A 17,581-nucleotide genomic window follows, 5' to 3' on the forward strand; every position below is an offset into this window, starting at 1 on the left:
GGATAACTGCATTGTACACATTAAGCTATTTGTTTTATGTTTTTTGATCTGAATACAAGTTCTGAGAGTCATCGAACATTTATATATTCATTGCTGGTCATTTTTACTGTCTTTCATTATTTATTTATTTCCAGTCCAGGGTGGCTGAACCTCGCCCTGGATTGCATCACATCCTGTTTTGCTCAATAAAAGGTGGGGTCTATTTTGAGACCAGTTGCATTGCAAATGTGCTGGTTTGATTGTTTGCTCACTGGATTTGGGAATTCTCCACCTTTCTCCAGTTCCTACTTCATGACTCCTTGCTTTGCACCCTGCTGCTTGGCCTGACAGGTGCAAGCCTTCTCGTGTCTCCAGTATTGTCATTTTTGATGGGTATTATTTTCTGAAACAACACTAGACTTCCAGTTGCATTCTGGTTTGATTCTGGAGATAGTAGCCCATTCCTACAGACCAATAAAATACTACATCCGGGGCCACAAAGACTTGCCCTTGGCACCTGGACTCATGAGCCAAACCGCTAGAGTTAATCATTATGCAAGCCTTGCAAAGTGGTATCAGTGTCAGCACCATTTTTCTGTGAACATCAAAATGACCCTTGCATCTTTCCCATTTCCTCCTTAATTGCCTCAAAGACACCTTTAGGATTCAAAGTCCACTTCAATTTCTCTCCCTTTCTTCAAGCTCCTTAAAAGATGATTAGTCCAGGCAGATATTACAAAGTAGTTGAAGCATAAGATTACGGCAAACTCATCCTGACAGTGTAACCTTGCAGTTGGTGACAAGGTGGTGACTGTGGTGGTGTACTTGGGATCTCCTTAAACTTTCGTAAGTAACCAGATATGGAAACGGTGTTTGGTGGAGGAAATATTGATATCTGGAAACGGTGTTTGGTGGAGGAAATATTGAGTTATGTCAGTCGGACATTAAACCAATGGTTCTAGAAAGGACAAAGGACAGGCTGGCATGTCCATCATGCTAAATATTTGTAACCCAAAATTGTCAAACTCTACAGAAATGTTGGCAATTGCCTATATGTCAATCCATATGCTCTGGATCAAATCCCTAATGTCCACACAAGTTCTACTATTTTACCTTCATCCTTGGGCACCAAAACCTCTGGCTCAAGCCCCTTGGAGGCCTCCATTTGTTCTGTCACCTCAACTTATTCCACCTATGCAACTCTTCTCTAAGGAGATCTGACATCAAATTCATAACTGCCAGTCTCATTCCTATTTTCAACACTATCTTCTGTTTAAATCCAGTTAGTTATCCCAATTTCTTTTCAAACTACCTTGGAAGATGTATAGACGGTACCTTCTGCCTCACCCTATCACAATATCAACATTCATTGTTGGACTTTAATATGATATCTACGTCCCTTTGATGCCTCTCACCTAGGAGGTTGTCTCCCCTTTTGGCTATATGTGCCTTAACAATGGTCTCTCTTTCTCTGAATCTATTCAACATGCAGGTCAAATGGATTCTTGACCACCAGCACTGATGTTCCTCTTACAAAACTGAATAATACAGTGCCACATCGGTCATGATACGTTCATCTTAACCACATGCACTAACAACTTCTTCTGTCTCTGGGACTATTAAAACAAACCTCATCCCTTCTTGCACATCCTGTGTTGCTCCTACCCACCCTCACACACTTTTCCATAGGGACCACACTTACTGTACTTCCTCCATATGTGATTCTTAGCAAAACAATTTATACTGTTCGAATGAGTGCCACTCCCAGATCCGCAGCATCTAATATTTGAAACGTGCACTTTTATCATGTTCCACCATTATTTGTTACTAATGTGATTTTTACAACCATGATCGTTCACTGCTGCTATTTTTTGCCACACTTCTGTTCTCAATCCTAATTTATTGCGCCCACCAGATGTGTGCTCCTCCCCGTCAACAATTGTATTGGCTTCTTTCAAATTTGTGTTCTTTCCTAAAAGTTTTCTTCGATCGTGGGATATTTAGTGCATCAAAGATTTCACCGACTATCCCAATTCACACGTTCTTTCTATATTGCTCAAACATGTTCTACAATAATATCATACCTGCTCTATCAGTCTTTCCTTGTTGTTTTGCATAAAGTGTATGTCTTCACAGTGCTTTAGAGTATTGTGTTAGCTATTTTGAGCAACCTGATCCAAATGCAACTGCTCATTTGCACAAATAGGTCCACACAGAACTCCAGTGCTGAGCTGGCCTAATCTAAATGGCTACTGATGAACATCTATGACTCAATGCATCATATTGCATCACCATATTCTCTTGGTACTCAGGAAGCCTCACTATTCTGTCTCACGTATGGTGCATAACTGCTGCAAAGACATGACTGAGCCAAGGTACCATTGAGCTCATGTGCAATTTGGAGCTGTTCCATACCATCTGCATTATCTTTACTGTAGGTATTGAAAATGTAAAGATACCTACCCAAGACCTTGCATGACACCACTGTAGTGCTTGGGTCTTCCAGCCCATTGTGCACTGTGTACACATTCCTGCCAGGCTGTATAACGTTCAAGGTTGGTGGTGCACATATACATGTCCTCTGCACAGGCTGATTGTGTTGGGTTGTAACTATCTGCTCCGTTTTGCTCTCTTCTCACTGGAAGTAGAAGTCCACAGCACTGATAGGAGGAAGTGGTTTATTGGGCATAAAGAGACTGGCCACCAAGGGCTTGGGAGCTGAACAGTTTCCTTCAATGTATTGCTGTACATTCTGTTTCTCTGCCTGTCCCCATTCCATGTGATATTTGCACAGTCTATGCCCACTTACAGCCTAGTCTTAACCACAATATTCGTTAAGTGCGGATCTTCACCTATAGCCTCCTTGTGTTTCTGTAGATCAGCAGACCCTCTCACAATAATCCAGCCTTCTCTGAAGCCTTCCTCTAATCCAATGCAACTATATCTCTTCAAGACTTCTATTCTAAGCTACTCAAGGTTCCACCATTGCTCCACTTCTATTTAAAGCCTCCTCCTGTACATCATAAAATTCTTAAGCCTCACCTCCTACAACTTCACATTTGACTCCCAAATCATTCTCAATCTGAAAAATTGCTTTCACCATGAATCCTGTTATCTTTGCTACTCCCTCCGAGCAGTGGACGAATGGGTGATGCTCAACCACTTGAAGCTCAACTCTACTGAAACTGAATTCTGCACATGGTCCCTGAATCAGCCTATTGACTTCTGGTCCTCCCGGAACTAGAACCTCTACTTACTGCTGCCTACTGTAGGAACCTGGGAGTGAATATGGATTCCTATCTCTGTGCGGCTTAGTTAGAATACCAAACCTCTTTCTTTATTATGAGACCCAGCATCACATTTTTAGACATCTTGATATCGCCAAAGGATCGAATCAACAGTCTCTATGGTTCTCACTTGTCAAGATTATGAAAACATACCACATCTAAGTGCACCGGTCTTTGTACTCTACTGAGTCAAGCACATCCAGAACAGGGCCAAGAAACAGCTTCTACACCACACCATTTGTTACAATATCATACCTGCAACTGTTTCACTGACTACGACTGGCAAGACATATCGCCAGGGCACTCTGCCCTCCTGTTTCAGGAAGATTGCTTCTTGCAACTCCTCACTTCCCATCCAAGGAAATACCCTTTATTTTAGTCTACACTAGCCCTGCTTCTGGTCATGCCCTGGATGAGAAAGCCTCCCTTGCAGGGACCTTGTTTGCAATGCAGCCAACCAAACTCTGGAATGCCATCAAAAATAAGAAACCAGCACAACCACCTTGTATCAGAAGACACCTCGCTCTGCCTGCCATTCAGACAAGATTAACCTCTCAATATTGTCGTGTAGTTCCTATATTACCCATACAGGACCTGCGCTTTCGGATAACATAAACTGTGGGTTTGGTGGCAGACTGGTTCCGAGCACCCCCACCGAGAATGTTAGCCTGTTTGTATTAGTCAGCTTACAGTGCCACTACTATCTCCTCCTATTGGGAAGAGAAAAGTTTCTGCCAACCTCAGAACATGACAACCCTTCTCCCTCAAGATCGTGGAAACAATGTACTACTTTTCGCTCAGTCACTCGTGCTCACTTATTCGATCTCAGAGAGTTACACAGAAGAAGCAGTCGGGCATGTTATAATAAGTATTTATTGCAAAATAGGCGTGCTGCAATAACCGTTAGACAGTAGCAGATATATATGACTAGCAGTACGATTAATATAAAAGGATAGTACAGCTCTACCATTTTGCAATAATCATAAATGCATATGTGAAGATAAAATGCATGATAAAAGAAAGCGCATACTCCTACGATGCCCGTCTAGATGTACCTAAGTGTACTTAGCATGTGAGTAGGTGGGAAGCCAAGAATCCCTCTAGGTTTTAGTTGAACTCCATTATCTGAAGTGTGAGAATGTAGGACCCTGTCCTGGTCACGAGTGGGACACCCGCAAGGGATGTTTAGACCACTGTCAGCTGGAGCGTCTGCATGCAGGAGCCTCAGCGACTCTGGTCATTGTGTCGGCCTGAAGTCTCGGTCCCCTCTGCTTAATTCTAGCAAGATGTGCTGTATTTATGCATCTATCTAGGGCTCTTTTGTCTCTTGTCTCATGTATTAGCCATTGTTGGATTTGAGGATGACGTATGGGATGAACCTTACCCGTAGATATGGAGGGGTAGGTGGTGTAGCCCCTGCCTGGTGTCCAAGAACCCTTATGAATATTCATTCATACTGTGTGAGTCTATTGATGATATTATAGGACTCTATTGTTCAGGAGAAACCCTCCTTTTGCACCCAGGACTGGAACTAGGTAAAGGTTCAATCCTAAAGACTCGTTACTGTGTAGTATGAGGTGGACAGTGTAGGTGATGGTGTATGATATTACCCAGGCCTATATTAAATGTAAATGTCCAGTATTTGTAAAGCACAAACAATTACCCGTGGGTGTCAAGGCGCTGCGGGTCGTCGGGAGGATTAAGCAAGCTATTGCCCAGAGTCACACGGTGCTGGGCTGTTCTGCCGCCGGTGCCAGGGATCGAACCGTGAGCCCCTAGGTTGTGGAGTCAGTCGCCCTGGCCACTGCGCCACACCTCTTCTCTTAGGGCGCCTATATGAAACATGACAATATAGGCATGTCCTATCAGACAACGAGGAACAATCTAACGGTGTAGCACACAGGGGGGTGTTATAGATTGGCTAGTATGGCTCTACCTTCCCCACAGCTTTCTGTATCAATAACCAGTGTAAATACAATACCAACTGACTATAGGAGCAACTGGATCATCCCTACAGCCTTTATGCACAACACTCAACATTTCTCACATAGGCCACACTATAACCAGACACCCACACCACCATATACACCAGGCAGGACAATACTATCGGAGGGAGGACACATGAGATAAAAACTACTATACAAATGTTATTTTACAATACAAAAACACATACTAATTTTAATTCGTGACTGTAGTTAAAACTTCTTTATTTGAGTTGGTCGTTATTTGGTGCCGTATTACTGCACCTGGTAAATTACAAGCATGACGTATACCAGTTCTAGAATTACAACCTTCCGAGTTCCATACCTTGGAACAGTGGATAGCGCTGTAATATCACATGTGCTGTCCCAATCCTGACTATAACATTTAAAATGTCCAGATCTTACCTTGCTTAAATTCCACCATGTTTTACTGGACAGCGTTTGTGTGAGAAAAAAGGGTGCTATTGCCACACTAGTTGTAATCCTGATTTGTGTGAAAATCCCGTTTTCACAAAATTAGGATAAACACAGACCTCAGATTCAGCCACTCGTTTTTGTAAATCCAATTGTTTAAATTAAGAGAAAAGACAAAAACGTCAGTGCAATGTTGATATGAAGGTTAAATGCATCTTTACGCATTAACGGAAAGGGCAGGCTTAACAATATGCAAAACAATATGCAAGACAAGCATCACCTCGTCAGCTTGGAGATAACACTGCAACACCGTAGCAACAAATCAAAAGTAGAAAACATCATGGTCATGGCACCAGTACCTTAATATGACACACTCCAAGAGCAGGAAATAAGACACAACATAGCTGCCAAGGTTTCAGATTGCTTATATGTGACATTTTCTTAATTTCAGTGTAATTATGAGTGACATTCGACGACTATGAGTGACACTCTACTGCCACAAGCAAAATCAAGCAATGAAGGCGAGGGAAACTTAAACATATAGATATCAGAAATACACCCATTTGAGCAACAAGAAACTCTATGAAGATCTTAAAACTGCTGCAAAGTTCCAGAAATGGAAGAGCACCTCAGTGCCTGCTGTGCCGGACCTTGAGATACCAGTGGGGCAAGCATTTTGCCGGAAAATAACGTCAGCAAGGTGCTGCCATAAAGATCCATATGAGGGCATTCTCTTTGCTGGTGCCATGGGTCCTGGTAAATGTTTATATTGATCAAGCGCTTCACTGATACAAAGAGGGCATGTGATTCGTTCACTCTGAGCCGAACGGGGTGTGTCTGGTTCATTGAGCAACTTAAAAATCCACAGTACAGTATATTCCAAAATATTTGTGGACAGTTAGCGACGAGTCGGCTGCCCTGCACTGCAGCAGCTGCAAAAATTAACTAACTTTATAACGAATGGCCTCTGTGCACACAACGGCATGCACACACAGCTGAGCATAGCTGAGCAGCACAATGACACCGTCTGACACTGTATGTGACAGTACGGTACTCACTAGAGGTGGCTGTACAGTCAAGTCTGTCAGTGCGGCGGCAGAGAATGGTGGGTGGAGAGAGCGGCAGTGATTGATTTGATTTGATTGATTAGCTTTATTCGATTTCAGTAAAAAAAAATCATAAAAGCAACAGCAGTACATAAATATACACCAATGCATTAATACATTAATACATTTCATTTCATAAAAAATTTGCGTCTGTTAAGAATAGATTAAATCAATAGGATAAATCAGCTAAGCAACAGGAAGAGTGAACAAATTAATTAAAAACAGGGGAGAGGTAGCCACTCAGTGCAAGTCCGCTTCTCGCCGTCCGGAAATTTACTCTATATTACTTGGCATTGCGACGGGGCATATAATGTTCTGGGGTAGAATTCACTTAGACTCCAAACAGATATAGGTCCATCACCTAATTGTGGCTGCCAAGATTGGAGGTATGGGACAACATATTTATTACTAAATTTTACAAGTATCAAATCGCCCAAGGCGTTTTTTGTGAGAGGTCCTAACCAGCCCACCCTTCTAACGCTTAATATATTCCCATCTATATTGGGGGGCAAGGGTCTATTTTTAGTGAGCCCGAACACTACCTTGTTCCTTAGGTCCTGCTTTCTCTCAAGTTTCCCCTTGGGGAGTTCAGGTATTCCTGAGAGGACACACACGATAGGGGCTGCCTCTGGTGGCAAATGTAGGTGGTTAGTTTTGTGTGGTATAGTATCTTGGCTAGCCGCTATTCTTTTTTGAGATGACATCTCTTTATTCTGCCCAGCCCTAGGGTAAGAACTCTGTGATGTTGTGGCGGCTTTCGAGATATTTGAGATTTTCATGTGTGGAGCAGCTGATTGGTTACGGGTGATCTTGCTTTGTATAGTGGAATTAGACGTTTCTATGGGGGCTGAATGCTGTAATTGTACGGATCCTCCCATTGTTTTTGTAACTATCGATTTAGCTTTTATTGCTTCCTCAACACCCGTGAGCCTGTCCCCTAAGCGGCAGTGCCAGGGGAACTACTAAGGCTTTACACCCCCTCCTGCGCAGCTAGATGATCATGACCGGACTGCTGGTGAGTAACTGGAGAATCAATACATTTGAAGGCTGCAGCTCCCGGAGCCGACTCCCAGGGCTCCGCTGAAGTCACTACTGTTGTGAGCCACCCGGCCACTGCAATACACTGTTATACACATGCAGTTCCCTGGGCTGGGCTCGGACCAGGGAGTATAAATAAACGGCGACTTCAGCGCACATGGCTGATGGCACGGACTGAGCAACGGAGTGCCTGTGCGTCCTTATAGCGCTCCAGTATAGTCAGGCCTCTGCGTTGTATGCCCCATTCTGCAGCCCCTTTGGCCCCTGAGTAAGCTTTGTCCTCACCCGTACTCACCCCCACGACAACTACAATGTGCAGACACACTGTCATGGAATGCTCCTCAGTTATAGGGTGACCAACCGTCCGTAAATTTCACGGACTGCCCGTAATTTGGGCCTCTTGTCCGTTGTCCGTGAAGGATTCTTTCACAGACGCCTTTTATCCGTAATTTCAGCCGCCCCGTGCAAGCAGTCTGAGAGTCCTGTGCATGTCACAGCAGGGGTCCAGCTCACGCTCCTACTGTGATCAGTAGCCTGCTGCTGGCTGCTATCAGGTCCATTATCATTCTGTATGTTGGCCTAATTATCACATACAGAGTGATAATGGGCCAGTGACAGCATTTGCTGGGCCTCCTCTTTCACTCACTGCTCTTCTCATGGATCGATCGTGTGTGCAGCAGCATTGCTCAGTGAGTGTTACCAGCTGCCACTGCAATGCCACTTTCATCTTTAAGGTTAAGGGGTTCCATTAAAGGCTTCAGTTAATCAGGGGCCAGTGAAGCTTTATATACTCCTGTTTATGCTGTGCCCCCTACTCGCTCAGCATTGTTAGGGTGTCGTGGAACTACTACTCAGTGGACAACTGGAAGAGCAGAGGTATGAATAACAAGCATTTGCAATGCAATAGGTCTCGCATTTACGCGAGTTTAAGCTATTGGCATTGTAAATGACACTACCTTATATTTATGTTTTAAAACGAAAACAAAAAGAAAAGGCATTGTTATTTACAATGTGAATAGTTCAAATAGGTGTAAATGTGAAACCTATTGCATTGCACATGCTTTTTGTCTGTGGTATGCCCTGTTTGGATCAGTTATAAAAGGCACTGGGATTCCTTTGTACTTGGGAGAAGGCAACTTTGTGAAGAGCTCTGTCTTGATAATGATGACTTGGGACACGTTATATTTTGATTATAATGACTTCTGGGAGATTTCCTCAGATGTAAGGTTGGCACTCTGCCAGAAGAGGAGACATCTTAAACCAGTGTGTGTGCTACTTGGAATACTTCCTTTACCAACAGCAGGGAGCAATATCCAACTCTTCTCATGAATCTACTGGAAAACATACTGGTAACCTGCAACATGTTTGCTTTTTGTGTGGGTAGGTTTACTTTAGCATTATCTCTGTGATTTTTGTCACTTTCCATTCCTTTCCCATTTTATTAAAATGAATGTATTCCTTTAATTCTTTTTATTTTTAACAGCATTGTTGTTTGGTTGCTTTGTTATAAACACGACACATCACAAGAGGGGGGTGGGTTACTGCTTATGCCACACTACCAATAAACACTGGCAAAGCCAATAGGTACGGCTTGTTTATGTTTATGTGTTGAATGTTTTTCAATAACATGGTTGTATAACTGCATGAACAGAAAAAACACATCCAAGCTCCCCATATGTACTAGACAATACCAAGATGCACATATACACTCAGAAACGCACAGAAAAATGTATTTAGATATGCATTCAGTTAAATAACACATATAAGTGCCCAAACAGTCATATTTATATGACAGCTGGATGAATGTGTGGATTGATGGCTGTGTAAAGAAGGGTGAGTAGGCAGTTCAAAGCTGTGGGTGCCTACAGTGTTGTGGGGAGATTGAAGCAGTTGTATTGTTGGACTGATACATGCAGACTTGGTGTGGGTGGACAGGTGAATGCATGGATGTTGGTGGTGGATATGACCTGGAGAGACGGCGAATGGTGGGCTCATGGCCGGGATAGGTGGATGCATGCCTATGTGTAGGCACAGGAGGCTGATGGGCCAGAAATAGCATCAGGTGGAAAGGGAGCATATGAGCATTGTAAAGGTGTCAAACGATAGCACAGGAGACTTCTAGCAAACAAACAATGTGCTGGAACCGAGGGAACACAGGCAGCACAAGGGGTTGACTGTCTAGGAACTAGGTGGAGATAAGGGAGAGCACAAAAACAGTAGGGCCTGGCAGGAGGGAAGATAGAGGCTGGGGCTCGAGAGGAGCCAGGGCAGAGAGAGATGGGCAGCCATGTCAGACAAGCTAACAGCTATGTGGTTATACTAAATAAGCGGTTCCCTACGTCAAATCTCCTTATTGATGTAATACCTACACTTTCACAATTGCTTAATTAACCTTTTTTTCTTTTCTCAAATTATCTTAGAAAGGCACCATTTGCCCATTATTTTTGAAAATGTTACTCAGATAAGAACCCCCCCTGCCCCAGCCTCCCTTCCACCCCTCCTTTCCCCCTCCTCCCCCCCCCCCCCACCCCATCACCACCACAGCTCCTAATGACGTTAGCCCAGGGCATGGCAAACTGTTTTTGTTTATGGGCTCCTGTCACCTCACCTGGGGCCAAGCTGTGGAAGGTGATGGTTTCATTTTGGCTAATGTTACCCCGGTGCATCCAATATGCAAACGCAGGTATTTAAGTTTCACTCCGGCACACAACAGATGCAGTGCAAGGTTCTCTCAATCTAATATAAACATATTTTGATTTGTTCTTGTGTTGGTTGTCTGTTTAACTTATGTAATATTGCGCGAACTCCTCTGATGTGTCGGTAAAATGTAGACTTTGTCCCAAAATTTTTGTCCTGAATTCTGACCTTCTTTCCTGAATTTTGACCCTTTGTCCTGAATTTTTAGACTCACTGTCCTGAATTTGCACCCATGCCAGTTGGTCACCCTACACAGTTAGTGTCAGAGCTGCCATGCCGCGACACAGGGCTGTGCAGGACTCGGAGCCAGCTGCCTGTGTAGCCACACAATGGCTCTGCCCCAGCCCTGCCTGCCCCGACATGACTCTCACAGTGAGATCATCAGACACTGCGCTGCTGCAGTGTGACTGCGGCACTGCGGTCACTGTAACTACCCGCTTTAGTTCACTCAGGCTCAGCCCGTGCAGGTAGTCAAGGGTCTAAAAATGCGTGATAATGCATTTTAATGTAGTGACGCGGCGGTCTAACGCTTGATGCGTGGTACCTGGCAGTAGTGACACAGCACTATCTTGCATGCAGTTCAGTGCTGCACTAAAGTAAATAATAAAAAGTTAGGGTTTAGTCAATTGTAGTCAGAAACATAGCCTAGTACAAAGCCTATCTTGGAGGATTCATATCATACAAAAACTATAAAGATATGGCACAACTCCAAAGTAATTCCATTCCGGGCTGAAACAGGTTGTCTGAACACTGGATTTTCCATCATGCAATCCCTGCTGTTTTATGACGGGGAGAAATAAGAGACCTCGCATTCCCTGGAAGATGAGAAGGACTGTCACTCTTTAAGGTATTGGAGCAGCATAATTTTGGCCCCTCCCCTAAACGTCACAGAAGTGCACAATCCAAGGTGGAAGGAGAAGCTGGAGCTGTCCAAACCCCTCCAGCAATGTGAAGCTGTGTTGCTGCTAGTCATCTACATGGGAGTCGATTTTCAGTGCATGGAAATGCAGGCTACAGATCTCCTGCCAGAAAAGAAACAAACTTTGACAAAGAAAATAGGTCTGGATTTAATGTGGCAAGGCCAGCAAACACAGGCATGTAACAGGCATGTAAAAAGCATGTTTTCATCCTATAGCACATTAAGGGTCTGGTTACGAGTTTGGCAGTCCGGGAACCACTGTACCTGAGCTAGGCGGACCGTCCGCCGTATAGCAAGATTGTCAGATTTCTTTTGCAAAGACCGCCAGCGAACCACCAACACCGCCAGCCTTCTGCAGAATGCTGCAACTGCAAACTAGGGTGAGGTGGTGAGAAAAAAAACCTATGGATTAAACACAGATCTTTCCGTCTGGGGTGAATATTTGCCTTGTTCAGCATTCCGTCCATCATTTGTTCTTTTGCTTTTGTCGCCTTAAGTGGGAAGGATTTGCCCAGATGTGAGTCCCTTGCTCACTGTGCCAGTAGATTCAAGGTAGCCTGGCGGATGAGGGCTGATACCGCAAAGCCAGTCCCAGGATGCTTGTTTCCCTTCTAGGGGGATCTGGCCTGGAACTTTGGGCTGGACTGATCCCATAAGGAGCAGGGTCAAGATTGATTTGCATATGACTGGGTCCAAACTGGGGTGGCATGGTGAGCAAAAAAAACAATGGATTAAACCCAGATCTTTAGGACTGGGGTTGAATGCATTGTTCAGCATTCCGTCCATCATTAGTTCTTTTTGCTTTTGTCTCCCTAAGTGGAAAGGGCATGCCCAGACATGGGTCCTGTGTTCACTGTGCTACTGGATTCAAGTAAGCCTGGCTGATGAGGGTTGATACCCCAAAACTGAACCCAGGATGCTTGTTTCTAATCCAGGGAGAACCTGGACAGGCAGTTCCGGCTGGACTGTTCCCATAAGTAGCAGGGTCAAGACTGATTTGCTTATGGCTGGGTCCAACCTGGGATGGCGTGGTAAGCAAAATCACAATGATTTAAACCCAGATCTTTGCGACTGTGGGTGAATGTTTGCATTGTTTAGCATTCCGTCCATCATTTGATCATTTTGCTGCGGTTGGGGAAAAGCAGCTGTCATAGGGCGGTAATAATTATTTCACAGTGGTCAACTCTGCGGTTTTCTGGAGACTGCGGAGTTCGGGCAGTCAGACCACCGATCTCATAATCAGGCCCTAAGTCCAGATGTATTGACTTTGTCAATGCTTGATCGCTGTATTTGTCGTGTTGTATTAGTACCGGTGGTGGCACTATTGATTTTAGTGAAGGTGTGTGGTATTGGTGGTGATGTGATATTGGTGTTGATAATGGTACAGTTGTGGTGGTATTAATGGCCTTGATGGTATTGTTAGTGCGGGTGGTGTGATATTGGTTTTAGTGGTATTGGTGTTATTCGTGGTTCTATAGGTTTGGGGTTGGTAGAATCTGAGGTGGCTGTATTGCGAGCGGTATGTTTTGGGTTATTGGTGATATTCGTGGTCGTATTGTTGAAGGGAAAAAGAGGAATGCATTTGCAAAGAGAGAACGTGCTTCCAGGAAATAACAGCCTGATTACAGCTATGGCAGTCCATGGGATCACCGGAGTGGAGGTCTGTGGACTGCCAGACTGGCAATCCACCTGCCGTATTATGATTTTGGCGGCTGGACCGCCAGCGGACTGCTACTACTGCCGTGGGATGTGCTATCTTGCAGTGTTGGCACAGCAGTCAGAGGAAGTAATATGCTGGCGGTGCTGCTGCACCACTAACAAGCATATTACGAGTTTCCTCACCGCCCCCTTTTCATGGCGGTGAGCCCACAATGAAAAGGGTGCAGGTGAGGAAACTGACACTCCTGTGCCAGGGGATGCAGGTAAGGGGGGCACAACATTCTGCATTTAATATCATGGAGGAACAGACTGTGGTGGTCTAATAGTGATGCATGCCTAAGGCACACCCATGTGTCTTAGGTACGCACTACCATAACACCGCCGCAGCATTGACCACCTGCCAGGATTAGCCTCCTAATCCGGCGGTCTGACTATGGGTTTAGTGGTCTTACTGTGGGACGCTGGCGTGTCGGCCCGCAGTAAGACCGCCAATTTTTTATTCCTGCCTTAAGTGTGAAGGTGCTTGTCCTTCACTCCTGTAAGTATAAGTACTCTTACTGGCCTCCAGAGTTTTGAACGAATATGGGATGGTACCATGAAGTCAGCCCTTTGATATTGAGGAGGCATTCAGGTTCCCTAGGTGCCTAGAAAATGGTAAACTAGATGATGCTTCTAGTTAAAACTGCTTTTTAAACCTTACAATGGTAATAGTTTCCATTGTATTACAGAGTTGTCAGGTTAATCTGAAGGAACATTACTGACACCTTCTGTAGTACTGTAAATCAAATTGCCTTTAATACATGAAAGGTAAGAAACCTGAATACAAAATATGGACACCTACAATGGTGGTATAAAACCCTGTCATGAATGTTATTAATACAGCCTTGTTTGGATATCACTAGCCACTTTAGGTAGAAAACTACAAATGTACTCTGCTGCAATAGGTTATTAAAATGAAATTGGGGCATTGGACAACATTTTGAATAAAAAATATTGTGATACAAAAATATAGTGTCGAGAATATCAGGATGTCAAAAATATCGTCAACAGGAATATTGAAGGCAAGAATATTGTTTCAAGTGTTGTTTAACGTATATAAAATTGTGTTATTTTGTATGTATTTTTTTAAAGTGTGTTTGATTTTTTTATATGTTTAATTTTTTGTGTGCTTAATAAGATTCTTTTTTATGGCATTTTGAAATTTTGGTAACAGGATGTTTAGTTTTTAGGGGGTGAGGGGGAGAGATTTTTAAAAAGTGAATACTTTAATTTAAATGTAATGGTTATTATTTTAATTGAATGCAAATTAATATTGTAAACTTTCTAAATACATTTTGTCACAATATTAATTTTTCTAAATAATATTTAATTCGTATTTTGAATGTATTGATTATTTATATTAAATAAAAACAATATTTTTTTGTAAATATTAGAATAAACCGAGTTGGATTCCTTTCCGACCAAGCCCATCGGGCAGTTCCGATGCAGTTAGGAAGGCTCTGACCGAGGGTCGGAGCCATTCCTAATTGCATTGGAATCGGGCCCGAAGTGTGTTTGAGAGACAGGACAACTTTACTTTCCTGAGAACTTGCATTGGTGTAAAATGTATTTGGAAAAAACCTAATCTATCAATGAGTATAACAAAATAAAATTGGTTTCTTCCACTTAGTTTGGGAGTGTTGGAACATGGAGATCCAGTAAAATATGGAGGTCATCTCCCTCGGCATGCCACCAATTAAGCACTATGTTTCCAGCTTTAGGCTTGTCACTTACAAATCATCAATATCATGCTGTTAGGTCTAATTAGTTTAACTGAAGCCAACAAACCCTTCAACATTAAATGCATTAAAGTGCTTGGTGTGTGGCTCCCCTGACTAGTTTTGATGGCTCCCGAGGGAGCCATGGCACACAGTTTGGGAACCACTGTTTTAGAATTTTATGATGTCACTATCTGAGGGTAAATCTGTGTTTTACTTGTTAAAGGCAGGTTTTTTCATTCTCTCCCACTAAAGGAGTGCAAGGAATACCCGAGTGAGAGGAAGGACACCTTCTGCACCAAGGGAGCAAGTTGCAAAGGACTCCATGTATGTGGATTCTTTGTCCGGGGCAAGTGTCGGAGTTCCAAGTGCAGTAGATCTCACAACCTGCTGGACCCCAGCAACATGCGTGCGCTGCAGATGCATGGGCTGAGCAGAGAGATTTCCCAAAACATACAGCTGATACGCAAGCACCAATGCAGCGAGGCTCAAAAAGAGACTGCGAAAAGCAACAAAAAAGGTAAAGAAGCAAGAAAAGTAGAGATCTACTGGTTACAAGGTGTTCTGGAAATTATCATATCTTTCTTTGTAATGCCTAACCCCCAAAATACGAATATACTCTGTAATATCAACTGATTATATCTTTCATCTGGGAACCCTTCGAGCAGTTAGCATAGAGCTGCATGGCTGAGTCATTAAAAGTCTATTCGAGTCTACTTCTCGTCATTAAACTTCTCATAATAGCCTACAGAGACCTCCCTTCAAAGGCCACGTAATGTCCTAATACTCTTCAATCCATTTCCGCAGCACTAGGTTCCTTCTCTCCTCTCATACCTGGCTCATCACTCTCCAGGTCCACCTCTTCTTAGTATTCATGTCTTCTCAGCCATCCTGCACGTTAACTTGGCGCCCACCAACACCTATATCCCAGGCCAGCCAATAACACTGTCCACAAGTTTAAGACTCTCCTATCTCAGAACATACATGTTTTGGGGGTATCTCTTTAACAAGAATAGTGAAACAGTGAATTGGTTGTTGGAGCATTTTGCCGCTACAGTAATCCCATACATACCCTAAGAGAGAGGTGTTTTTGCAGCTAGCTGGTGCTAAACGTAGTACATCATTTTAAGACAGATGGCATGTTATCAATGTACTTACTAAATGACTTGCAAAAATGAATTGCTCAAAGAATGAATCAAAACTATTCGATTGGGACTTTCCTATCTCTTGTGTAGAACTTGTGCAATTCCATGGTGCTTTACAGCTGTTTCAGCGCGCTATATGAAGGAGGCAATGCTATGTTTAAGAGTCATAGGTCCCAGCTGGACTGGGGGCTGTTCCAAAGATTTGGATTTTTTTAACGATCTTGGGAACTTTAATGACTTGGGTTCAAGCCTTGTTGCTAGAAGTTGAAAATGTCAGGCTTCCTAGCCACATCTCAGTAGCTGCAAGTTATGGCAAAACAGTAGTTTATGGAAGATGCAGAGTGTTTTTTTTATACTAGCGGTGTTTCCTTGATTGTGAGCCAGTGTAGGGCCCAAAAAGCAGGGTGATGTGTTGTATTCTTATGCATAGAATAATTTGCATTATGGGTTCTCTGTAAATCAATTGGATCGACACAACACAGCAGTTAGTGTGAATGTTATGTGTAGAGCACATCCTATGTGTGAATCCATTTCCAATACCTCAAGAGAAATATTAATTTTTTGGCCTAGCAGCAGCAGGAGGAGGACTATTAGTAGGATTCCAAATCCATTGACACAACCACCAATGTAATTCTTGTGCTGAATTACACTGATGGTCTAGGGCAGGGGTCTCCAAACCGGTCCTGGAGGGCCGGATCCATGCAAGATTTTTTGGATACCCCCATTGAGATACATGTAGTATTTTTAAAAATCTGGCATGGATCCGGCCCTCCAGGACCGGTTTGGAGACCCCTGGTCTAGGGATTAGCTCAACAAGTAAGCATCCCTCCATTCATGGTTTGAAACACATTAAAGAAGAAACTCTGGGCAACAACCAACATTCACAAGCAACAAGGACTGAAAAAACCCCAACACATTTCTACTCTCTATATTCAGTTCAGTCAGGTGTCATCTGCATATCTGTAGACATTGCAGTCAAAAGCCAGAATAAGCTTGGCTACAAGATGTTCCTGTGGGAACCGCACAATATTTAATAGCAAAGGGTGAATCAAATGAGGCCATAGTACTTTCATAAGGGAGATCTTTTGGAGAGAAAGAGAGCCATGACCAACCTATGCCACTGACAGCGATAACACTAAGGGGGTCATTATTATGGTGATCAGACATTGTATTGGGGTTGGGACCACCTGACAAGTGGTCGGCGGTCCCATCCTTCAGATTATGATGCAACTGCCGTGACGGCGGTCGCAAACATTCCTTTTTCGATTGTGGCTTCTGTTGTGGCCCAGAAAAGGGCCACAGCACAAGCAGCATTTAAAAAAGGGATTTTTTAAACATCCATGCACCGTGTGCCAGACACCATGTGGTGGCTGGTGCACGGTGAATCGATGTTTGGGAGGACACCACATGTCCCCCTCAGAGGCCCACGGGGGATGAGAGTCCTGCTAGGGCCCCCAAAGTGCCTCCATAGGATTTAATAATTCCAGAGCTATGCCTAAATGAATATGTACTCCATTCCAACAACAAAATAAGGATTGGTGCAATATTTTGGTAGATGTCTAATGAATTTAAAACATACAATATATCATTGTATTCTT

The 17,581-nt window shown here is 43.5% G+C and overlaps 1 protein-coding gene across 1 annotated transcript in view; it reads left to right on the forward strand.

Annotated features, from left to right (window-relative positions):
* The window catches only part of LOC147734640 (protein mono-ADP-ribosyltransferase PARP12-like), a 370,724-nt gene that overhangs the window by 59,994 nt on the left and 293,149 nt on the right, over positions 1–17,581 (forward strand). Inside the window, exon 3 of the mRNA XM_086952939.1 lies at positions 15,094–15,358. Within this exon, the coding sequence (XP_086809065.1) occupies positions 15,094–15,358 (265 nt within the window). The remainder of the gene's footprint in view (positions 1–15,093; positions 15,359–17,581) is intronic.

Source organism: Lissotriton vulgaris, chromosome 1_2, assembly GCF_964263255.1.
Source record: "Lissotriton vulgaris chromosome 1_2, aLisVul1.2, whole genome shotgun sequence".
Classification (NCBI taxonomy): domain Eukaryota; kingdom Metazoa; phylum Chordata; class Amphibia; order Caudata; family Salamandridae; genus Lissotriton; species Lissotriton vulgaris.